The following is a 27,847-nucleotide window of genomic DNA, read 5'->3' as shown; positions in this document are numbered from 1 at the left end:
GATTATTGATTCATATTGACTCTTTGTTGTATAAACAGTTATGAGTTGAAACCAGCAAGAGTGACTGTCCTCTTGGAGAAGACAGTGATGCCTTACGTTAGGTTCTTGTCCCTGCAACTTTAAAATGTCAGGAACTTTGAATAAAACTGTTTTTTGTTTTGTATATGTGATTTTCTTTAATTTCAGGAGCTGCCTGCCAATAGTGTACTTCTGATTTACCTGTCAGCCACTGGCGTTTTCCCCACAGGTCGTTCTGATAGTGAAGGTACAATAAAGGAATGCTCCCTGTCGTGAGCAGGGCTTGAATTCTCTTTATTTTCTACAAGATGATGGCCCATAGCCCACAGACCATCCCAAGCTTTCCAGAGAGGCTTCCAGATTTGAAGCCTGGTCTCTTTGTTGAATTGACAATCTTGTAGATACCCCAGTCTGTTTTATTTGCTGAAATATTATACTTTGAAGTCCACGAATCATCAGCAATTCATATACTAAATGCATGCCTCATTATCAAATTTGCCAAAGGCACATATATATTTGTATACGTATGGAATAACTGAGCCTAATTTTCTACTTCACATCATTGAATTTTTCTGGGCCGTTAATGTGTCAGGGAATCTGGTCAGCGGCTTCATTGTGGCTGAAAGTCTTTGTAGAAATCAGTGCATTGCTGTAACTGTGAAAGTTCAAGTCCTTGTCATGATTGTGTTTCTGTCCTTTATTTCATTTTATGGATTCAACCTGAAGAATATTGGGATGCTATTTCAGAATGAAAACTTTTTAAAACTATTCAGAATATATGAGTCCAGAATGTATGAAATTGGTCAGAATAGATGAGTAACTTGAATGTAAATTAGGCAATTAGATCTTTGTCTGGACAAAAAAAAATTTTTTTTTTCTTAACATCCTTAACATTTTCCTCTTCATCTGTTTGTTGAAATTTGCATTCCTTTATACAATGCATGTCCCTGCCATCTTCCTTGCATGACGTACAGGTCCTCTTAAAGTGTTAAAATGAAAACAAAACAAAATAAATCTCAATGTCTTTTCATTCAAGTGATTTTTAAGGGGTAAAATATAATACAACATTAAAAGTTACACACAATCATAAGCTACTTTGAAGTTTTTCATAATAAAGCTAGTAATTTTATTTTTAAATAAATGGAAATTTTGTAATTTTTTTAAGTTTATTTATTTATTTTGAGAGAGAGAGTGAGCGAGCAGGGGAGCAGCAGAGAGAGGAGAGGAGAGAGAATCGCAGGCAAGCTCTGCACTCTCAACACAGAGCCCATTGTGGGGCTCGATCTCACAAACTATGAGATCATGACCTGAGCTGAAACCAAGAGTCGGACACTTAACCGACTGAACCACCACAGTGCCCCTTTTTCCATGTTTTATAACATAAACTGTTGAATCAGGTTTTCTGAGCTCCCATTTAACATATTGACCTCTTCTTTTCCTTTTTTTAAAGTACAAGAGGTACTAACTAAATGGTCCTTTGGGAGAGATGATTCCTAACATCCCATAGCTGTTCCATTTAGACAAGAGTTCAACTAACCAATGTGATCAGTAGGAAAGGCTAACTTTAAAACCGAAAGTACAGTGGCTGACATAATAGTGATAATAACAGATTTTTTCACACACAGAAATTTGGCATTCCTTTTCTAAAAATGAAGTGTTTATCAATGAGAATTTTCAAGTCTCACTCAAAATTTTTCCCTAAATTTTATAATTGGTGGCTCACTTAAAATTATGTTTAAGAAATTATTAGGTCTTCTTTCTGCAACTTTCTCACTTAGATAATTTGGTTGAATGTGAGATTTTGATTTTGCTTGAAATGTAAAGATCATTTTGAACATCCCAGCTCTCCATCCCTTTTACTACCCAGAATGAGGGGGTGCAGTAGATTCTTGTTTTGTTTCTCATTATCTTCTGTTTGAAGAACTGACAAATAATTAAATGATTTTTTTAAATGTTGAAACAGGCAACATGCTGAAATCATTTAAATATTGCATTAAACTAGGATGTTAAATTTTAAAATGTTTAAAATGTTTTGTGATTATCTTCCACTTGTATCAATCAGAGATTCACACAAGACCTTTGAATTTTGAGCATCAGATCAATGTTATTGTCCAGCTGAAGTCTAGGATTCTTCCCTTGTTTTTATAGGTCCTTATGATTTTGGCGGAGTACTTACTAATAGTAACCGGGATATTATAAATGGAGATGCCATCCACAAACGAAATCAGTCCCACAAGGAGATGCACTGGTATGTATTCTGGTGTCTCTCCTTATTATAAAAGTAAACGTCTGTTGTAGAAAACATTAAGTGAATGGGGACTTTTTTTAGTACTAGAAGTATTCCCTCAGTATAACACGTATTTGGGTTCTAGCAATATTTCAGGCTCTGACTATCCTAGGAAATTAGAATTTTTGGCTGTTCTTTGTTTTTAAATTTTTCATTCAGTATTATATGTCAGGCACTATTCAGTCATGGGGATATGTCAGCGAACAAAATTAACATTCAAGTTGGAGGAGATTTTACGTGTATACATAAATAATATGTCAAGACATGATACATGTTAACATCCATGCAAGAAGCTTTTTTAATATAAGAGTCTGTTGTTTAGATATAGTATAAATGAACTTAGGTGTATGATTTTAAGGAAAGTTCACCTATGAATGTTCACTCTTTTTCTAAGTACAACACATTCACTGCTTGGGCCATTATTGGCTCTAGAATTTTTCTAGCTGAGAGATAGCAACTTCTTGTTATAAAGGAGACTGGACTTGTCTGAAACTGCATTTCTAATCGCATTTTACACAAAAATGTTATAGCTGTTCGTATTAATGAGAAAGGGAAGACAGAGAGGGAGATATTTCAAATTATGTGTATAGTAGCTAAGATTCCTCCAAGCCATATGTTGGTGCTGTCATTGACCTTAGTTGTAGATGATTTATATTAGAAAAACTTATGTTTGGGGCACCTGGGTGACTTAGTCGGTTAAGTGTCCGACTCTCGATTTCTGTTCAAGTCGCGATCTAGAGGTTCGTGAGTTCGAGTCCCACATTGGGCTCCACACTGACAGTGTAGAGCTTGCTTAGAATTCCTTCTCTCTCTCTCTCTCTCTCTCTCTGTCTCTCTGTCTCTGTCCCTCCCCAGCTCTCTGTTTCTCTCTCCCTCAAAGTAAATAAACTTTTTTTTAAAAACCTGTATTATTTAAAAGAAAAACTTACATTTGAAACATATTGGTTTGATGATGTTACTCATTGACACATCATTTTATATATTTATGTTTACATTTGCATTAATATTTTTACACATATACCCATTGTCCAGTAAGCTACAGATAAGAGAGCATGCACAAAATTGTTATCTTTTCCTATGCACTGGCTCCCAAACGCATATTGTGGGACTTTAGCCTTTGGGTGCCATAGGTCTTCTGTGGGCCAGTGAATCTATACGTTTAACAAGCACCCCATCTGATTCTGATGCAGAGGTACAGAGGAAACGTAAAGAATAGTAAAAGGAGAGCCTGTGCTTATTACTGCAATGTTAAGATATAGCTTGAAATATTAAATATCTTTAAAATAAATACATTGAAATACAAATCTGGTTGTGTTAGTACATCCTGTTTTCAGAACATTTTCTTAGAAGGAGCTTTGAAATACTAGCTCAGCACCTAAATGCTGACTTGTGGGATTTTCCTATTGTATGTTTTGTCCATCTGTATATCTGTTGACTTCTCTTTAGCTTGAATATTCCTGTATAATAATGATCTCTGAACATTTTTCTAGATAAAACTGCTAACGTGTGTATCCCAGTAAATGGAGACGTGTTTTGTCTCTTGCTGAGTTCATCTTTGTTTTTTGCTCAGTGCCATGATGAAAAGGAGATGTGAGCAGACCAAACTGAAGAATAAGATTTCCAAAACTTGGCCAGTTTAGTTGTACAGTTATTCATCGTTACCATTGTTTTGTTTTCCCAGCCTTCATCCTGGAGACCTCTATCCTTTCACAAGGAAGCCACTGTTTATTATCGTGGATTCATCCAACAGCGTTGCATACAAGGTGAGTTCCACCAGCACCATTGTGCATGTTAGACATTATGGCACCACTCCAAGGTAACCAGTCTTAACATGTGCCTTTTTATTTTGCTTTATTTTTTTACATTTTAGCAGTTTGTATTTAGTCTTTCTTTTCTTTTGAGGTTGTGCATGCTAGTCAGGATCTGGTGCTATGAATAGAAACAAGAAGAAAACGCATGAATGGACACTCAGTGGAAAATAATAAATCCTCCTGCAGAAAAAAAAAATTCAAGATTTCCAAGATCTCTGGTGGGAGGTTTATTTTTGTTATATAACCCAGAGTAATTTTCTTTTATAGGAGTAGGAGTATATAGGAAATTTTTATTTTCTAGTTTTCAAACGTTTCTCCTTTTCCACACTGAGCTGCTATAGTTTAAATGAAATTTCTATTCCATCTTACATAGTCACAGTCTGAATATCAACATAAATTGTTTTAGATGCACTTTTTTTTTTTAATTTGTGACACTAAGTAAAAAAAGATGGCCCTGAATGCTGAAATAAGTAACAGGGAACTAAAGTGAAAAACTTTTGGTTTTATATTTTGCTCTTGAAGCAATGGGTTTCAATGACTGTACAAAGAATGTCCATAGTGAAACACTTTAAAGTTGGATATTAGAATTCAAACTACAGTAATTTACAGGAAAATGAAAACAGAATCTTTGGAGTCCTTTGTATGTGGTTGGAATATTTCATTAGTCAACAATATGTTCAAAAATATGCTAGGAACACAGATCTGCCAATTAAAACTATTTCTGTTGTGGGTGTTCGTACAATTAGATAGAGAAGCAAATATTAGTAGATTTATTTTTGGAGAACAAGGGAAAAAATGTCTGCTAGCCAAGAGATGACTCCAAACATATGCTTTCTATCTAATTTTTATGTTTAGTTTCACTTTTTAGAGTTAGTGTCTAAACTTCAAGAGTATCCAATCCACCCTACATTTTTCAGCATATATCCTGCTACCCATTTTGTCAAGTTTCACAACTCTTGATGTTTAGGAAAATTAGCTGTCAACTTTATTAAATCATGTGTGTGTTGTTGCTTTTAATCTTTGAGGGGATGGGAAGCTGCTGAAGGAAAGAAAAGGTTTATTGGCTACCTCATTCAAATCTATAAAACCAGAAGAGTTTTGTGCCTTGACAGAATTCAAAGGAAGCATTCTGTGACCTTGTCAATGACAAGGAATCATTTGCTACAGTTTAATGATGTGACAATATGTTGATGTACTAGGTCCAGTGTATTACTGAATATGATCTAGCATGCGTTTAGAGTATTTTAGCAATCTATTAATTTCCCTCAATTTGATTGGATATTTGATGCCCCCTTTTATAATCTCAAGAATATCATTCATTGTATGTGCCTGCTATTTCCAAAGTGCTGTTTGGTTACAGAATGGGTATTGAATGCTGATTTTTATGTTTTTGTTATTTTATTTTTTTTAATGCTTATTTATTTTTGAGAGAGAGAGAGAGAGAGACATCATGAGTGGGGGAGGGACCGGGAAAGGGAGACACAGAATCCTAAATAGGCTCCAGGCTCTGAACTGTCAGCACAGAGCCCGACGTGGGGCTTGAACTCAGGAACCGTGAGATGATCACCTGAGCCAAAGTCGGACGCTTAATCGACTGAGCCACCAAGCACCCCTTGAATGCTGATTTTTAAAAACACTGTTGTGCATAGTTGGAAATGTATTTCCCTAATTATATATCATGATTTAATTTGAGATTTCAGTATTCTGATACCCAGAATGACAGTGGACTAATAGAAAGCTTTTCTTGTTTATTCGTTTGCTCTTGATGGCACATGCCATGTCACTCCTTTAAAAAATTAAATTGTCCAGAACATACTTATCTACATACGCATTAGGCAAGTCAGAGCATGGCAAAGACCAGTTCTTTTTAAAAATTAATACTAGGGGTGCCTGGGTGGCTCAGTCGGTTAAGCGTCCGACTTCGGCTCAGGTCATGATCTCGCGGTCCGTGAGTTTGAGCCCCGCATCAGGCTCGGTGCTGACAGCTCAGAGCCTGGAGCCTGTTTCAGATTCTGTGTCTCCCTCTCTCTCTGACCCTCCCCCGTTCATGCTGTCTCCCCCTATCTCAAAAATAAATAAACGTTAAAAAAAATTTTTTTTTAAAGTTAATACTATTCGGTACCTCTAAATCAAGTATGCAGTCGTCTGTGTTGACATGTGAAAGTGTCTGATATTTACTTTTCCCACAAAGCATGTGTGAAGAGTCTTAAATTACCATTTAACATATTTCTAGTGAAAAAGAACTGTGTGATTGATACATTGTTTCTTGAGGATCAACTTTACTGTGTATGTTTCACATATATGAATGTTTCATGAGCATGTTTGCTGATGTTTTTTCATATAAATACAAACATTTCATGTATACTTCTTCATTTAAATATTACTTTTTTATTTTTGTGAGAATTAAGCTCCTGCATATGGTTTAAAACTGTCGCTCACAACTCTTTCTGTGTATCAGAAACATTCGAGTCCTTCTCAAAACCATTTGTACCTGGGCCCCAGCTCCTGTGACTCTGCATCACTTGACTTGGGGCCGGTCTCAGGTATCAGTACAATTCCAGTGTGTTGTCAGGGTGGGGACGACTCAGTCAGCAAGGTGTTACCAGAAACGGCAGTTGCCATACTCCTGCCAAACTCCCGTTTGCCTTTTCCCAGAGGCCACCAGTTACATCTTTTGTAGCTGATTATTTGTCTGAATAACATGCTCGTGTTGATACTTCTTGATTCTTCATTTTCAGGCATTATGTACTGATGTCCCATTGCGGAAGAGAAATTCAGCTCTTTCCTCTTCTTATCCTCTACTCACATTTATACCTTTTACTTCCTTTTCTCCCCACAGTAGATTTCTTCTATCATGATTTTGGTTCACTGAATATTTCATGCTTATATTATGATGACTGTAAAATGCATCTAACAGTTAAGCCATATAGTAAACTTCTTCTTTCCCAAGCAACTTCCTGCTTTTCCTGGGGCAAATAATTATGTGACTTTGTTCCTTGTTTTTGTCTGAAAGTCACACTGATTCAGCCCCGGTCTTCTCACCGGGCACCTACGTCTTGTAGGTTGTTCGGATTCATCTGTCTCTTCATTTTTTCTTTGTGCTGAATTACCCCTCAGAGCCTCTGAACTGGTGCCCTCTACAGAACCCTCGTCCCAGAACTCCACTTCATTGTTATCCTGAGAATTCATTATCTCCTCTTTGTTTCCTGAATCCCATGTCTTCCTCTTGGACTCTCACGTACTCTCTCATTTTGGTGCAGCATCTCCAGGAGCAGCTTCCTAGAAAGGCTGAGCAGGAGGTAAAATATCTGAGGTCTTGCACTCCTTCAATTGTTCTTTAATTTACTGTCACCTTTTAATGATGGTTTTGGTAGAGACTGGAAATTATTTCCCTTCAGAATTTGGAAGGGATTGTTAATATTGCTTTCTAGCTTCCAATGCTTCTTGAGAAGTAGAAAAGCATTCTCATTCTGGATTCTTTTTGTGACCTGTTTTCAGTCTCTGGAAATGTTTGGGATTGTCAGTTTGTCCCCAGTGTTTTTCACCTTCATTACGGTGTGCCCTGATCTGGGTTTACTTCATGGTACATGGCATGTACTTCCTGAGTTTTTTCAATGTGGAAACTCTGCCCATTTACTTGAGTTGCTCATTGATCTCCTCTCCCCATTTTCTCTGTTCTGTATTTCGGGAATTTCTGTCATTCCTGTATTGGACCTTCTAGTCTAGTCCTCTGTTTTCTTGCCCTTCATTTTCCATATTTTGTTCCTCTTGCTGTTTAGGAGATTCCCTTGCCTTTATCTTCTAACCTATGAGATTTCTTACTTGTTTTCTAGATGTTTCTTTCATAAAGAAATAAATGTACGTGTATGTATATACAACAAATATGCGGACACGTATACAATCGTCTTGGTTTTGATCTTGTTTGAAATATCTTCTCTTACCTTTGAAAATATCACTTGATCATTTAAAAAATTCTCCCTGCATGCTGTCTTTTTCCTCCATGTTGATTTGTTTCTCTTTGGTTTTGTCTGTATATTTCTTATTAGAGACTTTTCTCAGAGTATCATAATGCTTGTTTGTCTGCTCAGGTTTGAGAGAGGAAGCTAGCACAGTGATTGGAATCTCTGCGATTGTGGGCAGGGCTTGTCACACTGACATGCTCAGTGTGATGGTTTAGCTGGACCATTTAGCTGGGTAACCTCTGATGTCAGCATCTTTAGGTCTTTTTTCATGGTCTGCTCAGATGCACCAGGATGTGATTATCAGTGCTATGCTTTGTTTCCCCTAAAGTCTGTGTGTGTGTTTCTATTTGTATATACATATATCTTTATGTCTCCATTGTCTTACACTTAAAATATTCTTAATAATGCATGTTGAATGATTAAATGAAGGTGCACATTATTATCTTTATTTTGTAGTTGAAGAAACTTTGCCAATGGAGGTTAGGTATTTTGCCTAATTGATTCCACCAGTCTTTGTTATTCCAAAGCCCAAGCTCTGTCTGTATTTAGGAAAAGAGGAGTTTTGCATGCCAGTCCTAACCTCATTTCAGAGGACAGTGATCGAAACACCAAGATATACATGGGAAGTATGGCCCAAACTTCCACTCTCAAATTGTCATTAGGGAATGGGCAGGTTGAAGTGGTTTTATATCTGTGGTCACATAGTACTAGCAGAGTAAAATAAAATCCCTCAGTCATGTTGGGTAACACGTCTTTCATTTCTGCTTTCTTTTCTTTGGAAGAAGAAAATCCTTTGAGTATTTAAATATTTGTGACAGAGCTGGATCTCTGCCAGTGAGCATAACTTACACATTTGTCAAAACAGTCGTATTTACGTAAACAGCCCCATCCTACAGTGTTTGACTGATGGATGCAGATTGCCGCAGGCTGTCAAGATGTTCACCTTCCTAACCAGAGCATGTGAGAACTCTTCTGCCAGCCAGTTGCACTCATTCCATTTCTTTTTTGCTACTTTGAAAGACCATCTCTTTGTTTTTGGCCTTCTGCAGTTATACCGTGATATGTCTAGGTTTTGCTTCTTTATATTTAACTCACTGGGATTTGTTGGATTTCTTGAAGTGGTACGTTGGAGTGTTTCATTATTGCTGGAAAATTCCTAGCCATTATCTCTTCAGATATTTGCTGTACCCTAGCTTCTCTCTCATCCCCTTCTGAAACTCTGATTATATATGTATATTTAATAGCCTAGCATTTGCACTGTGTCTTCCACATCTCTTGACTTCTCTTCTACATTTTCCATCTTTTTGTGTATCTGGTTGAGATTTGGATAATTTTTTCTGATCTGTTTTTCAGTTAACAAATTCTTACTTTAGCTGCGATTAACTTGCCTTTAAATCCATTTGTTGAGTTTTATATTTCATTTCTAGACGTTCTGTTTGGTTCTTTTTCAAATAATCCATTGCCTTTTTAATTTTTAATTTTTAAAGTTCTTATTTATTTTATGAGAGAGAGAGTGTGTGCACGAGCAGGGGAGGGGCAGTGAGAGGGAGACAGAGGATCTGAAGCGGGCTCTGCACTGACAGCAGAGAGCCTGATGTGAGGCTCGAACTCATGAACCATGAAATCATGACCTGAGCCAAAGTTGGACACTTAACCCACTGAGCCACCCAGGTGCCTCTCCATTTCCTTTTTTATACCTTCTTCTTTTCTGTTTTCAGGTTTGTTCTTTATTTCTTTAAACTTAATAAGCATACTCATTTTACTCTTTATTATCTAGCTGATTAGGCTTATACCTGAAATCTGCTTTTGCTGCTGAAAGATACCCTTTGGTATTTTTGTATTCTTATACGCTTGATGATCTTTGACTGCTTTCTTCTCGTTATCCTTAAAACTATTTGCGGGAAATGGACTGAGGCCTGGAATGAAGATACTTTCATCCAGAGAGGGTCTGCATTTGCTTCTGCTAAATACTTGGAGGCACTACCAAGCCGTGACCATGTTTTTACGATTACTTCCATGGTATGAATTTGAGCTGCAAACATGTGAAAGGGGCAGCTTAGAGTTAGAACACTCAGGCACTGTTGTGTTTTGTTTGTCTCTGTTCTGTTCAGTACTGAGAAACTTCCCTGCAGGCCCCTTGAGGAGTGGTCATGGGGGAAGGATGGTAAAGTTTGGTTTGGGTTCATCCTTACACTAGGGGTGTAGCCTAGTTTAACAGGGCTGGTTTCCTGTTAGACTCCCGTCTTAGGCAGACCCTGAGCTCGGACTTGTGTCCTCCTCTCTGGATAAGACCTTTAAAACCTGAATTCATGTTGTTCGATTGCCTCGGGGCTAAAGATGTCTGGAGTCAGCTTATTTTCTCAGTTTCTTCTACTGGTTTTTCCACATTTCTGTGACGTCTTATCATTGGTGCACCCTGGGCTCTGTCTTTTTCCTCTTCTTTTTCAGCTACAACTCACTCTCTTGATGCCCTTATTTAACATTTGGGTTTTGTTCTGTTTTAATTTAAGTAATCTCTGCACTCACCACGGACCTTGAATCACAAGCCCAAGATCAAGCGTCGCATGCTCCACTGACTGAGCCAACCAGACGCCCCGAAGCCCTTATTTAGTTTCATGACTTTAATTACAATCTCTATGCTGACAATTTCTAAATTCCTGCCTCTGGCCAGACCTCTCTCTGTTACTCCAGACTTAAGTATAATCTACCTGCTCCGTATCTAATTGGTGATTCCAATAAAGATCACAAATTTCACATGTCCAAGACAAAATCTCTAAGACCTCTTCCTCCTCCAGCTTTCCCCAGATCAGTTAATGCAGTTAATGACTGTTACTACACTTTGATAGTTGCCGCAGCCCAAATCCTTGGTTTCATACTTGCCTCCTCCTTCCCTCACATCCCACATCCATTTCAGGAAATCCTCTTGGCTGCAAATGATATATCCAGAATTGTCCCACCTCCACTGCCATCACCCTGACCCATGCCATCATCGTGTGGCCCTTGAATTCTTACAGGAGCTTCCTTAACAAGTCTTCCTCCTTCTGTCCTTGCTTCCTTACAGAGTGTGTCTATAAGTCAGAGGATGTCACTTCTCTACTCAGAATTTCCAGAGACGCCTCATCTCACTAAGAGGGAGGCTTCATGTGATCTGCCCTCACACACCTCCTCGCTCCCCTCAGATGCATCTCTGACCTTTTCTCTTGCCCGTCTCCCTATTGTTCAGTTCTCTTCAGCCACATTGACCTTGGTATTCCTCTAACTTACCTGGCAGTCTGCTGCTTTGGATCTTTGTGTCTATTCCCCCTGTCTTGAATCCTCTTCCAAAGACACCCACGTTGTTCTTCAGGTGTTTGATAAATTGAAGCCTCTCCATAGAGTCTTCCCTAATTGCCCTATGCATTATTTTTATTATTTTTTAAAAGATTTATTTATTTTGGGGCACCTGGGTGGCTCAGTCGGTTGAGCGACCAACTTTGGCTCAGGCCACGATCTCATGGTTTGTGAGTTCGAGCCCTGCGTCGGGCTCTGTGCTGACAGCTCAGAGCCTGGAGCCTGCTTTGGATGCTCTGTCTCCCTCTCTCTCTGCCCCTCCCCCACTCATGCTCTGTCTCAGAAATAAATAAACATTTTAAAAAATTAAAAAGAAAAGATTTATTTGTTTTTGGATGAGCACGAGCAGGCAAGAGGCAGAGAGAGGGGAACAGAGGATCCAAAGCAGGCTCTGTGCTGACAGCAGAAACCCAATGTGGGGCTTGAACTCAAGAACCGTGAGATCATGACCTGAGCTGAAGTTGGATGCTCAACCGACTGAGCCACCCAGGTGCCCCCCTAATTGCCCTATTTAAAATCATATGCCAGGGTGCCTGGGTGGCTCAGTCGGTTGAGTGTCCAACTTCGGCTCAGGTCATGATCTTGCAGCTCGTGAGTCCGAGCCCCACATCAGGCTCACTGATGTCAGCCGGTCAGCACAGAGCCCACTTCAGATTTTCTGCCCCTCCCCTGCTTGTGCGCTCCCCAAAAATAAATAAATATTTTAAAAAATAAAATAAAAAATAAAATCATATGCCCCCTTGCATTCTTTATACACCTCTTTATTTTTTCTTAATTATCATGACAGCTTCTTTATAGTGCCATCCACCATTCTAAGCACTTTACAAAGATATTTTTTAAGAGTTTACTTATTTTTGAGAGAGAGCAGGGGAGGAACAGAGAGAGACAGGGAGCGACAGAGACGGGACAGAGGATCCAAAGCGGGCTCTGTGCTGACAGCAGACAGCCAGTGTGGGGCTTGAACTCATACACCGCAAGATCACGACCTGAACCAAAGTTGATGCTTAACCGACTGAGCCGCCCAGGCACCCAGCACTTTATCAGTTTAAAAAAAATGTTTAATCCTCAACAACCCAAGGTGTTACTTTTATTATTCCTATTTTTTTACTGATAAGAAAACCACTGCACAGAAAGGTTCAGTAATTTGCCCCAGGTCACACACACGATAGGTGGCTGAGTTGGGATTTAAACAATCTGATTGTAAAGTCTGGGCTGTTAACCATACTCTGCTGTCTTTCCGTTTGTAGCACTTGCCACCTTCTATGATATTGTGTAACAACTTGGTTTACTGTGGGTCTCTACCGGCCACCTCCACCCCATCTAAATGCCAGCTCCTGGAAAACAAGATTCAAAGAAAAAATCTGTTTTGTTTACCCCTGTCTTCCTAGCACCTAGAACAGTGTATAGTCAGTGGGTTTAAGGAGTATTTGTTAAAGAAAAGAGATCTTTAAAAAGGACACTATGTACTATTTTAAAGTTACAGAGATGTTTTAAAGTATCATTAAATAGATAGTTTTATGGGAGAAAAAGAGCTATTGTCTATAAGAAGGAAATCAGAGCGGTGCCTGGGTGGCTCCCTCCGTTGAGCGTCCGACTCTTAATTTTGGCTCAGGTCATGATCTCACGATTTTGAGATCCAGCCCCGCATCAGGCTCTGTGTTGAGCATGGAGTCAGCTTGGGATTCTCTCACTCTTCCTCTCTCTCTCTCTCTCTCTCTGCCTTTCCTCTGCTCTTGTTCTTTCTCTAAAATAAATAAATAAACTTAAAAAAAGAGGGGCACCTGGGTGGCGTGGTCGGTTAAGTGTCCAACTTCGGCTCAGGTCATGATCTCACGGTCCGTGGGTTCGAGCCCTGCGTCGGGTTCTGTGCTGACAGCTCAGAGCCTGGAGCCTATTTCAGATGCTGTGTGTCCCTCTCTCTCTGCCCCTCCCCTGCTCACACTCTGTCTCTCTCTCAAAAATAAATAAACATTTTAAAATATATAAAATTATTAAAAAGAACTATCCGTTCTATACCAATTAGGTCACAAGATGCTTGTATGACCTTGAGCACGTTCTTGGTTTTACCTGTGCCACTTTTTCTTTCTCTGCAAAATAAGTTGGCAATACTGATCTTACAGTATTGTTAAGATTACAAGTAAGGATCTAAGAAGTCTAGGATGATCCCTAAAAGGCAGTATTAGCATTCAGTAAATTATAGAAATTAATATGTTGATGACTCTTTCAAGACACAAATAATACACACAAAAGAAAACCCTACCCCAGATTAGTTAATCATTATAGATTAGAAAATTTTAAATAAAATACTAGGAAATAGACTTATTTATTAATAGAATAATCTAACAAAAGAGTTTATCTGAATCATATATGTAGTTTGTGAAAATCAATCAATATTGTATCCTATGCCAATAGGATAAATAAGAAAAATCACATGCTTGTCTCAGGGGTCATTTTGTGAAATCTAATAAAATTCAGTACCCATTCTTAATGGAAAAAAAACACAAAACTCAGCTTATGTGAAAAGCCTCCATATTAAGTAGCCAATTTTGGACTTCAAGTGAGAAACATTAAAAGTATTCTTAGTTAAAATAAGAAAAAGAGAATGCCTGCTGTCATTTTTGTGATTGATTTTGTTTTAGTCCTAACCAGAATTGTTTAACATTCTCCAAATAAAACAATGAAAAAGGTTGTTCAGACGAATATGAGGTGTAAATATTGAAAAGAAAGAAATAAAAATCTTAAAAAAAAATTTTTTTAATGTTTATTTATTTTTGAGAGACAGAGACAGGGCATGAGCGGGGCAGGGGCAGAGAGAGAGAAAGGGAGACACAAAATCTGAAGCAGACTCCAGGCTCCGAGCTGTCAGCACAGAGCCTGACGCGGGGCTCGAACCCACAGACCATGAGATCATGATCTGAGCCGAAGTCGGACGCTCAACCGACTGAGCCACTCAGGCACCCCAGAAATAAAAATCTTCAATTATGGATGATACAATTTTATATTTAGAAAATCCTAAGGAATCACAAAACAACTTAATATGCATATAGATCCAGCAAAGTAGTTAGATATGGGATGAATATACAAAAATAAATAGTAGTGTTATATATGAACTATAGCAAGTTAAAATTTCTTCAACGTATGTTCTATTTACATACATTTGCCATAATTTTTCTTAGATATAATAGCATTAAATCATATAATCCCTACATGGGGCAATTATGAGACATTCCCAAAAACTTGCAAATAAAGAAAATAAGAATCATAAGGGAGTTAAACTAAAATTAATTACCAAATGGGTTAGAACCAGAGACACGTGAGGTATCTTTAAAGAAACAGTTTTCCAGGCCTAAAATTTAAATATAATCTGACTGAAGGGAATCAGAGGTCCCCAAGATCACCCCCAGGCTCAGCAGTTCACAAGGACTGATAATTCTCAGCCTATAGTCACACTCAGTACTGAGATTTCTCACAGTAAAAGTCTCAAAGTAAGAAGGCACATGCAATGAAGTCTAGAGAACAGCAGGTACAAACTTCCAAGAGCCCTCTCCAGTAAAGTCACAGTGGATGCTCTCAGTTTCTGTAGCAACAAGTGAGACGACGCAGGTGAAATGTTTACCAGGAAAGCTCACTAGGAACTCGGTGCCCAGGGTTTTTATTAGGGACTCATTGTGTAGACACCCTCTGCCTGGCACTTCCAAAATGCCATTCTCCTAGAAGGAAAGCAGGTGCTCAGCATAAACCATCTTGTTTACAGTCTAGATAAAGTGAGCCACTCTTACCAGTTCTGCTAATGGTGGGAACCCTCCCCAAATCTAAGTCCCCAGAAGCCAGCCTGCGACCAACTTTCTTAAGCAGGCCTTTCAAAGGATTGCTGTCAGGCTTTAATGAAAAAATAACTAACTCTTTGCACACAATATTTAAAGAAAAAAAGAAGAGAAAGGTTCGTCAACAAGAGAAACAAAGAGAAGAGAGACCTTGGGACATAAATAACAGCCATGTGCATTTTAACACTATCCAAGATCAAGAGCATCATGGCCAAAGATCCAGTAGGCCATTCCTGCAGTGTGGATAAATATCTCCAGCTGCCTTATCTGAAGAATGCTCCTTAATATCATTCATCTTGCTCCCTTTGTTTTGATTGCAAGAAATTGCTAATTTATTTGTTTAATTTTTTTTATATTGCTACTATATTCACGAAGTCACAAAATCAAAAATCTCAAAAAGGCTTTGTTATGATATCTCTTTAGCTCTCCCACTCCCAATTGACTCAGTTACTCTCTCTATGGGGAATTACTATTGTCTGTTTCTTGTTTACCTTTCTAGAAATTTTTTAAAAATGCATGTATAAGCCAAAACAAATACATAGTCTTTAGTCTTCTTGGCTGTATAAATAATACTAACATACTATACACAAAGTCTCTATAGCTTACTTTGTTTTCACTTAGTAAGAAATGTTGGTGGGGGCACCTGGGTGGCTCAGTTGGTTAAGCGTCTGACTCCAGCTCACGTCATGATCACACAGTACATGGGTTCGAGCCCCGCGTCAGGCTCTGTGCTGAAGCTCAGAGCCTGGAGCCTGCTTCAGATTCTGTGTCTCCCTCTCTCTCTGCCCCTCTTCCACTTATGCTCTGTCTCAAAAATAAATAAAACATAAAAAAAAAAGAAAGAAATGTTGGTGATCTTTCCATATCCCTTCATAAAGAACTTCTTTGTTCCTTTTTTATAGATGCATAGTATTCCATTGTATTGTTGTACCATAATTTATTTTTCCAATCCCTTGTTGCTGGTCATTTGGTTGTTTTTAGTCCTTTACTATTGCTAACAGTACTGCAAGGAGTAACGTGGGACTCAAAGTTATTATAGGTTTGAGAATATATTAGTAGCATCAAATTTTAGTTGTGGGATTGCTGTTAATGGAATATGCATCTGAATTTAATAGATACTGCCAAATTGTCTTCTAACGAGTTTGTACCAATTTATACTCCTACCATCTACGTATGAGTATTTGTTTTCCTATAGTCTTGCCAATAGTGTATATTCTCAAGCTTTGGTAAATTTTGCTACGCTGGTAGGTTAAAAATGATATTGCAGCATAGCTTTGCTTTTATTGCTCTTATTAGCAGCAAGGTTGAGCTTCTTTTCATGTTTTTGAGCCAGTTGTGTTCCCTTTTCTGTGAATTTTCTGTGATCTTCCACCCATTTTTCTGTTGGGTCAGTGGTCTTTTACTTAGGGATTTGGAGAAGCTCTTTCTATATTGAGATTAATCTTTGTAATGTGCCTTGCAGGTATTTTCTCCAGTTTATCATTTCGCTTTTGATTTAGTTTATGCTGTATTTTACTATGCACAAGGCTTTGGTTTTGTAACTGGGCTTATTAATCTTTTTAAGTTGATTTATTTATTTTTTTAGTAATCTGTATACCCAGATGGGGCTCAACATGGGGCTCGAATTCACAACCCCAAGGTCAAGTGTCACATGCTCCTCCAACTGAGCCAGCCAGGCGCCCCTGGGTTTATTAATCTTGATCATAGTAGTTAGGAAGATCTTCTAAGGTATAAAAATCATCCTTATTTTCTTACATTTTCTTTCTGCACTTATATTGTTTATTTTTTTTTTTATATTTAAATCTTTGATATATCAGGAATTTATCCAAATATGTGGTGCAAAGTATACAGCCAACTTTTCTCTGGATGGCTATCTTAATTTTTTCCTACTGGGTAGCCAGCTAGCCATCAAATTTTCCTACTTCCTTTTTTTTTTCCCCCAATTTTTAATTATTTATTTTAAGTAATCTCTATACCCAACATGGGCTCAAACGCATGACCCTGAGATCAAGAGATGCATGCTCTTCCGACTGAGCCAGCCAGGTACCCCAAATTTTCCTACTTCATAATTTGATTCTTTTTTTTTTTTTCCTTTTGAGAGAGGGAGGGAGGGAAGGAGGGGGAGGGAAAGAGAGAACTAGAACTAGTGGGGGAAGGGCAGAGAAAGACTCTTAAGCAAGCTCCACACCCAGCACAGAGCCTGACACGAGGCTCGATCTGATAACCATGAGATCAGGACCTGAGCCAAAATCAAGAGTCGGACATGTAACCCACCAAACCACCCAGGAGCCCCTTCTACTCCCTAATTTGAACTATCATCTTTATCACATATACTCAAGTCCTATCTGTTTTGGGGTCTAATTTTGGACTCTTTGCTCTCTTCCATTGGTCTTCTGCCCATTCTTATGCCAGTGCCACATATTTTTAATTGCGGAGGCTTAAAAGTATGTTTCAGTATCTCATGAGTCTAGTTGCCTTTCTTTGTTCTTCTTTTTCGGAGTTTTCCTGGCTAATCTACTTTTTTCCATATGAACTTTAGAATTATTTTTTTCAGTTGCAGGAAAAAATATCTGGCCATTTTTATTGAGGTTGGTTCAAATTTTAAAAATTAGTGGAATGATATCTTTAGAATGGGTTTCTCTCTAAGAACATCCTTTAAAGAAAGCATATCCTTAAGCGAAGAGTGGTCTAGTTTGAGTATCAGCTTTCATTCCCACTGTAAATTAACATACCGACATTCTGGTTTTATAGGTCATTCTGTGTGAGCAGTAATTCGATTCACAATGAGAAGTGGTTGCAAGTCTTCCCTGATTACTTCTCAGTAAGTCAGGTTTTAGAGCCCGTGAGGCTGAGAGCCAGATCCTAGAGGTTGGGAAATTCCATGCTTGTGTATATTGCCCAATGACGTGGCCTTTTGGTAGATAGCCAGATGACCTCTCCCAGTAACACTGCAACCATGTATATGCCTTTATTTTAAAAATCAGTAGTTTCCTTAGTAAACTGCACTATTTTTTAAAAAACAAATTTTTTTTTTTTAACGTTTATTTATTTTTGGGACAGAGAGAGACAGAGCATGAACAGGGGAGGGGCAGAGAGAGAGGGAGACACAGAATCGGAAACAGGCTCCAGGCTCTGAGCCATCAGCCCAGAGCCCGACGCGGGGCTCGAACTCACGGACCGCGAGATCGTGACCTGAGCTGAAGTCGGACGCCCAACCGACTGAGCCACCCAGGCGCCCCTAAACTGCACTATTTTAAGAAAGCCTATTTTGGGGGCGCCTGGGTGGCTCAGTCGGTTGAGCGTCCGACTTCGGCTCAGGTCATTGTCTTGCAGTTCATGAGTTCGAGCCCTGTGTCAGGCTCTGTGCTAACAAACAGCTCAGAGCCTGGAGCCTGCTTTGGATTCTGTGTGTGTGTCTCTCTCCCCCTCCCCTGCTCATGCTCTGCCTCTCTCTGTCTCTCAAAAATAAATGTTAACAAAAGAAAGAAAGCCTATTTTGCGTGGTAGTTATACACGGATGGCAGTCTTCTTCAGCTGTTACTGATGTTTCTGCATCTGTCTATGAGTAAAAGGGCCCTATCTGTACACTAACGAGGTACTTTGACAAACTACTATCTTTGTTACAAAAAGTAACTATCTTTGGCCAAATCTTTAATGAAAGTTTTAAATTCTTATGTTACAGAATTTCACAAACTTATTTGGACAGCCACTAGTGTGCTTGCTTTCTCCTACAGCGTATCCAAAGGCTTTACAAGGTACGTTGTCGTTACCTGTTATATCAGTAGGTTGCAGATAACTACTGTGTACATTTTGAATAATACTGATCTCTGTCTTCCCAACCTATAATGATCACATGTGGCTTTATAGTATTTAATGTGGCAGCTTTCACTCTGAAATACACCCAGAAGTCTTGCCAACGACTAGACTTCTTTAATGTGCTACCATTAGGTCTTGAGATAATTCTGAAAGAAATGACAAATCATCCCTGAGAAAAATGTGGTTTTTGGTCCCTTACTGTTGGGGAATTCGTGATTTGTGAATTTTACAATTTGTTTAGCAGGTATTGTTTTCTTTTGTTTTTTTTTCTGGTCTGCCTGTCATCATTCATATAGCATGATTTCCTGTATCTCTGGCTACCTAATTTAGGCATCTTCTAAGACCATGAGATTTCTGGTCTAGAAAACTTCTCAGCCTCTGCCTGAGAGTTCGGAGAACCCAACTGGCACAACTTAAGGGTTTCTTTTATTCACATTTTTACCTTGTTGTATTTTTTAAATAAAAGAACCTCTTTTCAGTGTGCCAGGGAGACAGTGTGCCAGTGTTTTGGCTGTTTCTCAGGTGGCTGAGAAATGAAAGACTTTGTCTTTCATAATTTATCCTCGATAAGCAACACTAAAATCTAGTTCTAACTCCCAGTCATTAAGCTATAGGTAAAAACTAAACAAACCTAACACTGTTTTAGCCGTACTTGTCACTGTTTCACTATCTCCCTGACTGCGAATAGTGCTGATGTCTCTCTGTGGGAGATGGCATTTTACTGCTACTTCCCAGCCAGAAGTCCTGTCTGCTGACATAGTTTGACACAGGAAGTGATGGTCAGCATTTGAAAGCCTGAGAGAAGCTGGAGACTTTTCACCGTTGTTTTAAGGTAAGTTTTGCTATTTAACAGGGAAGAACATGTAGAAACATTAAGTTCATGTATCCAAAAGCCAAATTACTAAGGGATAAAACTTACCTTCAAACAACGGTAAAATTCTCCTGCTTTGAGGACTTTGTTAACGTGTTTGTTATCATTTCTGGAGAAATATAACCTCTTCCAGTTATTTAAGAGTGCGTTTTCCTACCAATTTGTCCTATCAAGATGCAGCTTTGTTTAAAATTGCATGATCTAATGTGTTAATACCAAGATTATTTGGTCCAAAAGGCTTTACTGTGTAGAGGGTAAAAACACCAGGCTCTGGAGGCAAACTGAATTTAAATCCCAACTTAACCACTTACTCGGTGTGTGACCTTGGGAAGTTACTTAGCCATTCTGTGCCTCAGTTTCTTTCCTATCAAATGGAGATAATAATAGTACCTCCTTGTTAAATAATTCTGGATATATAGTAAGTATTCAGGATGTACTATCATTTTTTAAACTATCATTATTCTTGATGCTTACTACTATGCTCAGTTGTGGTGTATGTCCTGAACAGTTTTTAGTTTAGTACCATATCTTTGTGCTAGAAAAGCTCAGACCTTTAATCCCTTAAATTTGGCCTATCGGGACACAAAACTAGCGGATACCTAAGTATTTGGAAGGTCTAATTAGATTACTGCCCCTCTGGTATCTAAAGTATACAGTTCTGGGGCATCTGGGTGGCTCAGTCGGTTAAGTGTCTGACTTTGGCTCAGGTCATGATCTCATGGTTCATGAGTCCAAGCCCCACATCGGGTTCTGTGCTGACAGTTCAGAGCCTGGAGCCTGCTTGAAGTTCTCTGTCCCCCTCTCTCTCTGCCCTCTCCCATTCATGCTCTGTCTCTCAAAAATAAATAAACAATAAAAAATAAATAAAATAATAATAAAGTGTAGAGTTCTCTCTTTAACCATGAGTTGCATGATTTATCAACAAACCTTTACTCGGCATTTATTTATGAGGTTCTGTGCTGAGCACTGGGGATAACACTCTAACCCACACAACACAGTATGCCCCTCACACAGCCAACTATCTCGCCAAAGATGCATTTCTTGCAGGTGTTTCATAGGAGCAAGCACATGGAACACATAGAGGAACTCCTAACTGGCCCTTGAAGGTGAAGAAAGTGGATAAAAAGATGTTAAAGTTGAAGGATATATTGAATTATATGAGGCTTGTTCTAGCAGAGCAATAGTGTGTGAGCCCCGACATAAGACCACTGTGATGAGAGCTTATGGAACATTTTTTTTTAAGATTTTATTTTTAAGTCATCTCTACACGCAACGTGGGGTTCGAACTTACAACCTTGAGATCAAGAGTCACATGCTCTCCCGACTGAGCCAGCCAGGCACCCCAGTTTATGAAATATTTAGAGAACTATAAGTACTTCCTGCTAGCGGAAGGGTAGGGTGTGGGATTGTGTGGCCGAATCACGGAAAACCTTTTAGGATTTGTGAAGAAATGTAACTGGAGGACAGTGGGGTATCATCAAAAGGTTGTGAACAGAAGAGTAGCCTGGAAGAGCATTCAGGCCACCTTGTGGAGAATGAACCGGAGAAGAACATTGATGGAAATAGGGAGATGGTGGCGGCTTCAAAAGATACTAAACCCAGAGAGCCAACAGGATTTGGCGATGGACTAGATATGAGGGAATAAGGGAGAGGAAGGAGGCAGGGATGGACTTCCGGGTTTCTGGCTGGGATCCTGGTAGAAATGATGGTAAGAAGCAGATTTGTAGAGAACAAAAGAGGGAAGAATTTGCTTTCAGTTTCTGACATGTTGGGTTGGAGGTTACATTTGAGACCTAGGTTGAGTATTGTAGTCTTGAGCAATTCTGTTCAATAGGAAGACAATGTAATTCACTTATAATTTTAAGTTTTCTAGTAGCCACATTTCAAAAAAAGTAGAAAGAAACAGGCGAAATTAACATTAACATATCTTTTTGTACTGAGGCTTTGAAATCCCACTTATATTTTATACTTCACGGTGCACCTCAGTTTGGACACATTTTAAGTGTCCAGTAGCTACAGCAAGACAATGCAGTCCTAGACCTAGCAAGATCAATCTAGGCTGCAGATAAGAGAACTGGGAATTAGTTGGCATGTGATAACTGAAATTATGGGAGTAGGTGAGATCAGCATTGTGTAGGGGGAAAGAAAGAAAATACTGATATTTAAGGGCTAGGCAGAGAAAGAGCAACTACGAAAGGAGAATGAGAAAGATTGCCAATTCTAGTACTCAGAGAATGCTATCATGAACGGCCCACGTACTTGCCATATTTGGATGAAATTTGTTAGTTGGAGTGAACAAGGCAAAGGAATATGTACCTTTTCCGTTTCTCTTAAGTTTATACTAGGCTCTATCGTAAGTTTGTTCAGCAGAAAGTAGTGTGCCTGGGATGTTTTTGTAGTTACATGCAGAATCTACTTTGTTGTGATTTAATGATATAAATTTAATACATTGTCACTATATTAAATTATTCCTCAAATGCATCTCTTATTTTTTGCAAAACTGTTGTCTCTATATATAACATGTTTGTTATTACAGATCAATCTCAACGAGGTAGCCTCTTCACTCTCTTTTTGAACAATCCTCTAATGGCCTTCCTATTTGTCTCTGGATTGTCAAGCATGCGCAGAGGCCTATGGGAAAAGTGTCAAGAATATCTTCGAAAAATCAACCGTGATATTGCCCAGCTACTGACCCATTCACGTTCAATAGGTACCCTACTAATCTAACTGCACACTTAACATACTATAACGGTTCTTAAATTTTTGAAATTGTTTGAATTTTTAAAGGTATTTGTTGAAGGCAGGAAAGTTGAGAAGGTTTTCCTGATCTTTCTTCCCCTTGCAATGTGTTTTCCTTTTAAGCATCTTTTTACTGTCATCTTTCTCCTTTTTGCAGATCAGGCATTTCTCCAGTTTTTTGGAGATGAGTTTCTTCGCTTGCTCCTCACAAGATTTATCTTTTGTTCAGCCACCATGAGGATGCACAAGATTTTTCGGGTAGGCAAAGAATATTATTAATGACCAATTTTACCATTTTAGGAATTTAAGAATCATGTATTATATTTTATTAAATATGTTATATTAAATACAATTTGAATAGATCCAAAGGCATATTACAAATGAATATGTAACATAGAATGATGACCAATATAAGATACATCTGAAAACTCAACATCCAGTTTAAGAAGTAGAACATTTTCATTACCTTTTAGGCCCTTCCCAGGTCCTCTCTCTCTCTCAAATGAAATTAAAATCTTGAATTTTATACTCATCATTCATCTTTATGGTTTTGCCACATGTGTTTGGATTCCTGCACAGCATATGGATGGATCCACGTTGTATGTATTCTTCTACAGCTTGCTCTTTGTTCACCTGCTATTTTATTCCTGAGACTGAGCCAAGTTGATGACAACTGTAGCTTTCATTCATTTGTTTTCACTGCCCTATAGGATTCCATTGTTTGGCTGTATATCAAAAATTTCTCATCTATTCTACTGATGATGGACATTTAGGTTGTTTCCAGTTTTTTATTATTGTAAACAATGCCACTGTAAAACCTTCTATCAGTTCCCTGGTACACACATGTAAGACTTTCTATGGGTACTATACCTACAGTGGAATACGAGGTCAGATGATGTAAGTATCTTCAACTTTACTAGGTGATGCCAGATGGTTTTGCAAAGTGGTCGTCTCAGTTTACGCTCAGCAGCAGTATGTAAGAGTTATTGCTGCTCTAGTCCTCTCCAGCCCGTGTTGCGGTCTTACTTTATATCATGTATGCCTAATGGGTATAAAGTCATAGCTCACTGTGGCTTTAATTTTTATTTCTGAGATTGCTTTGAGGTTGAGCAACTTTTCACATATTGTTCTGTGTTCTTTTTCTTTAATTTTTTTTAGTGTTCATTTATTTTATTTTTTTTTAATGTTTTTATTTATTTTTGAGACAGAGAGAGACAGAGCATGAGCAGGGGAGGGGCAGAGAGAGAGGGAGACACAGAATCTGAAGCAGGCTCCAGGCTCTGAGCTGCCAGCACAGAGCCCGATGCGGGGCTCGAACTCAGAGTGTGAGATCGTGACCTGAGCTGAAGTCGGACGCTTAACCGACTGAGCCACCCAGGTGCCCTGATGTTCGTTTATTTTTGAGAGAGAGTGAGAGACAAAGTGTGAGCAGGGAGGAACAGAGAGAGAGGTAGACACAGAATCCGAAGCAGGCTCCAGGTTCTGAGCCTGATGCGGGGCTCAAACTCACAAACCAGTCATGACCTGAGCTGAAGTAGGACGCTCAACCGACTGAGCCACCCAGGTGCCCCTCTGTGTTCTTGTTTGTGAAGAGTGTGTTCAGATCTTTGGCCCATTTTGCTATTAAGCGGTTTGGTTTTTTTCTGTGAATTCGTGTAACAACATAACACTGTTCATTGACTTTTTAAAAATTTTAGCCATTATACTTTTCATTTCTATAAGTAACATTTGGTTCTTTTTCAGATATGCCTGAACATTTTTAAGTCTCTTGTAACTTTTAGTTTTAAAATATGTTGATTTTTTTCTGTTTTATTATGGTGATTTTAAACATGAAAAAAATTGTACAGTGAATATCCATATATATACACTAGCTAGATTCTTCAGCTAAACATTTTGGTATATTTGCTTTGGAATATTTGTCCATTTACCCATTCCTCTTTCCATTCATCAGTTTATCTCATTTTTTGATGCATTTTGAAATAAATGGTAGACATCAATAGCCTTTACCTCCAAACACTTCATCATGCATATGAATAACTGACATAGGGGTGCCTGGGTGGCTCAGTCAGTTAAGATTAAACGTCTGACTTCGGCTCAGGTCATGATCTCACGGCTCGTGAGTTTGAGCCCCGCGTTGGGCTCTGTGCTGACAGAGCCAGGAGCCTGCTTCAGATTCAGTGTCCCTCTCTCACTCTGTCCCTCCCCCGCTCATGCTCTGTCTCTCTCAAAAATAAATAAACATTAAAAAATGTTAAATAAATAAATAAATGACATATATATACTCTTTCTTTTTAATTTTTTAAATTTATTTATTTGCTTTGAGAGAGAGTAAGCACAGGAGGGGTAGATAGAGAGAGGGAGAGAGAGAATCCCTAGCAAATTCCACACTGTCAGCAAAGAGCCAAATGTGGGGCTCGATCTCACGAACCGTGGGATCATGACCTGAGACAAAATCAAGAGTCGGATGGTTAACTAACCGAACCACCCAGGTGCCCCTATATATTCTTTTTTTTTTTTTTTTTGTAATGTTTATTCATTTTTTGAAACAGACAGAGACAGAGTGCGAGCAGGGGAGGAGTAGAGAGACTTGGGGGGACACAGAATCTGAAGCAGGCTCCAGGCTCCAAGCTGTCAGCAGAGAGCCCGACAAGGGGCTTGAACCCACAAACCATGAGATCATGACCTGAGCCGAAGTTGGACACTTAACCGATTGACCCACTCAGGCACCCCTATTCTTTCTTTAATGTAAAGTTCATGTACATTGAAGTGCACAAAACTAACCTGTGTTATGAGGTGCATTTTGACAAATACATATACCTGTGTAACTCAAACCAATCACGTTATACAACATAGCACCAGTCCAGATAATTCTCTCTACACCCTTTTCCAATCAGTCCAGTACCCATTACCCCAGAGGCAATGCTATTTTTATTATGTTCACTCTAACTTAGTTTTACCTATTCATAAAGTTGAATTATACAGTATAGATTCTTTTGCGTAAACCTTCTTTGACCAAACATGTTGTTCTTGAGATTAATCCATGTTTCATGTATAAGTAGCTCGTTCCTCTTTACTACTGAGTAGTAATCCATTGTCTGAAAATACCACAGTTTATTTAGGCCTTCTCCCTTTGATGAACACCTGGGCAGTTTTAAATTTTTGACTACTATAAATAAAGTGGCTATGAACATTCTTGTACAAGTCTGCTCAGACATATGTTTTGAATTTTCTTCGTCATAGAGTATGTATGTGTTTACTTTTGTAAGAAACTGCCAGACTTCTTCTTAGAGTATTTGTACCATTTTATATTTCCAGCAACAGTATATAACAAAAGTTTCTTTATATCCTTGCCAACATTTGGTGTTGCCAGTCTTAAATTTCAACCATTTTTGTGGATTTATAGTGTTTTCTCATTGTAGTTGGAATTTGCATTTCACTGAATAATGTGATGTTCATTAATAATGTGATATTAGACATCTTTTCATGTACTTATCAGCTATATTTTGCTGTATTCACTGGTTGCCTTTTTTCTTTTCTTAACAGTGGCTTTTGAAGACTAAACTTTTAAATTTGTGATGAAGTTTCAACTAACCAATTTTTTTTTCTTTCTTTGTGGCTTGTTTTATCCAAGAAATGCTCGCCTATTCCAAAGTCACAAAGATTTTTTTCTAAGTGTGCTTCTAGTTTTAATAGCTTTAGTGTTTACATTTAGGTCTGTGATCTATTTTGAGTTACTTTGGTTTACAGTGTGAGGTAAAGGTTAATGGTACTTTCTTTCGTATGGATATGAACTATTTTAGTATAGTTTGTTGAAAAGATTATCCTTTTTGCATTGAGTTACTGGTGTAACATTTTTGAAAATCTGTCAACCATGTATGTATAGAGATATTTCTGGACTCTAAATTCTGTTCCATTGACCTATAGCATTTTTCTGCAATACGCTACTGCCTTGGTTATTCTAGTTTTATACTAATTCTTAAAATCCTATATGTGAACCCCCCTCAAGTTTAAGCCTTTTGGTTGTTCTGGTTCCTTTGCATATCTATTTGAAATTTAGCATCAGCTTCACATTTTCAATGGGACTGTATTTAATCTTTCTAACCGATCTGTGGTGAATTGTATTTTCATAATATTGAGTCTTCCAGTCAGTGACTGTGGTATATTGCCCCATTTATTTAGGTCTTTCGTTTCTCTCAGCAGCGTTTTGTGGTTCTCGTCTTACAGGTCTTACATGTATCTTAATAAATTTATTCCAGAGTATTTCAAGTTTAGTGATGTACTGTAAATAGAACTGTATTTTTTATTTCATTTTCGAATTATTTTTTGCTAATATATAGAAATACTGCTGTTTTTAACATTGTTGTTTCCGTGCAGTCTTGCTGAATTGAAATATTAGTTCAGTTAGCTTTTTTATACATTCTTTAAGATTTCATATGTACATGATCCTGTCACCATCAAGTAAAAACAGTTTAAAAAAATTTTTTTTAATGTTTACTTATTTTGAGAAGGAGATAGAGTATGAGCCAGAGAGGGGCAAAGAGAGAGGGAGACCACAATCTGAAGCAGACTCCGGGCTCTGAGCTGTCAGCACAGAGCCCAATGCAGGGCTCGATCTCATGAACCACTAGATCATGACCTGAGCCGAAGTGGAACGCCTAACCAACTGAGCCACCCACACACCCCAAGCAAGAACAGTTTTACTTCTTCGTTTCCAATCTATATGCCTTTTATTATGATGGGCTTTTGTTTGTTTTGTTTTTATTTTTGTGCTTTATTTCAGGGTTAGGTCTTCAGGTAAAATGTTGACTAGAAATAGTGAGAATGGATATCCTTACCTTGTTCCTGATTTGGGGGAAAAATATTTAGTCTTTTGCCATAAATTCTGATGTTGACTGTTGGCTTTTCATAAATGCCCTATTTAGGTTGATGGAGCCCCCTTCTCTGTTCCTAATCTGCTGAGTCTTTTTATCAGAAAGATTGTCAAATACTTTTTTGCTTCATTAATTGACCCGATATATATTAATTCTGTTAACATGATGAATAGCATTGGTTGATTTTTCTAATAGTAAGTTCAGCCTTGTATATCTGAGTTAATGGTATCTTGTGGTCACGTATTATGCTTTTGCATTGCTGGATTCAGTTTGCTAGCATTTCATTGTGGATCTTTGCATCTGTTGTCATGAATGAAT

General features: G+C 38.4%; 1 protein-coding gene across 4 annotated transcripts in view; it reads left to right on the top strand.

Annotated features, from left to right (window-relative positions):
- The window catches only part of SCAI (suppressor of cancer cell invasion), a 152,314-nt gene that overhangs the window by 106,432 nt on the left and 18,035 nt on the right, over positions 1 to 27,847 (top strand). Inside the window, exons 12-17 of one of the 4 annotated variants that reach the window (XR_002072907.2) lie at positions 187 to 265; positions 2,167 to 2,266; positions 3,987 to 4,068; positions 18,915 to 18,987; positions 19,737 to 19,880; positions 22,538 to 22,629. Coding sequence is in view for 2 of the 4 variants with exons in the window: in XM_019421160.2 (XP_019276705.1) it covers positions 187 to 265; positions 2,167 to 2,266; positions 3,987 to 4,068; positions 18,915 to 18,987; positions 22,456 to 22,629; positions 22,816 to 22,916 (609 nt within the window). In the remaining 2 variants the exon portion in view is untranslated. Of the gene's footprint in view, positions 1 to 186; positions 266 to 2,166; positions 2,267 to 3,986; positions 4,069 to 18,914; positions 18,988 to 19,736; positions 19,881 to 22,455; positions 22,630 to 22,815; positions 22,917 to 27,847 lie in introns of those variants that run through there. The other 3 variants (XR_002072906.2, XM_019421160.2, XM_019421163.2) reach the window with 3 other exon arrangements.

This window comes from Panthera pardus, unplaced genomic scaffold (genome assembly GCF_024362965.1).
Source record: "Panthera pardus isolate Hobbes unplaced genomic scaffold, ASM2436296v1 HiC_scaffold_20, whole genome shotgun sequence".
In the NCBI taxonomy this organism is placed as follows: domain Eukaryota; kingdom Metazoa; phylum Chordata; class Mammalia; order Carnivora; family Felidae; genus Panthera; species Panthera pardus.
This window is presented reverse-complemented; position numbering and strand designations above follow the sequence as displayed.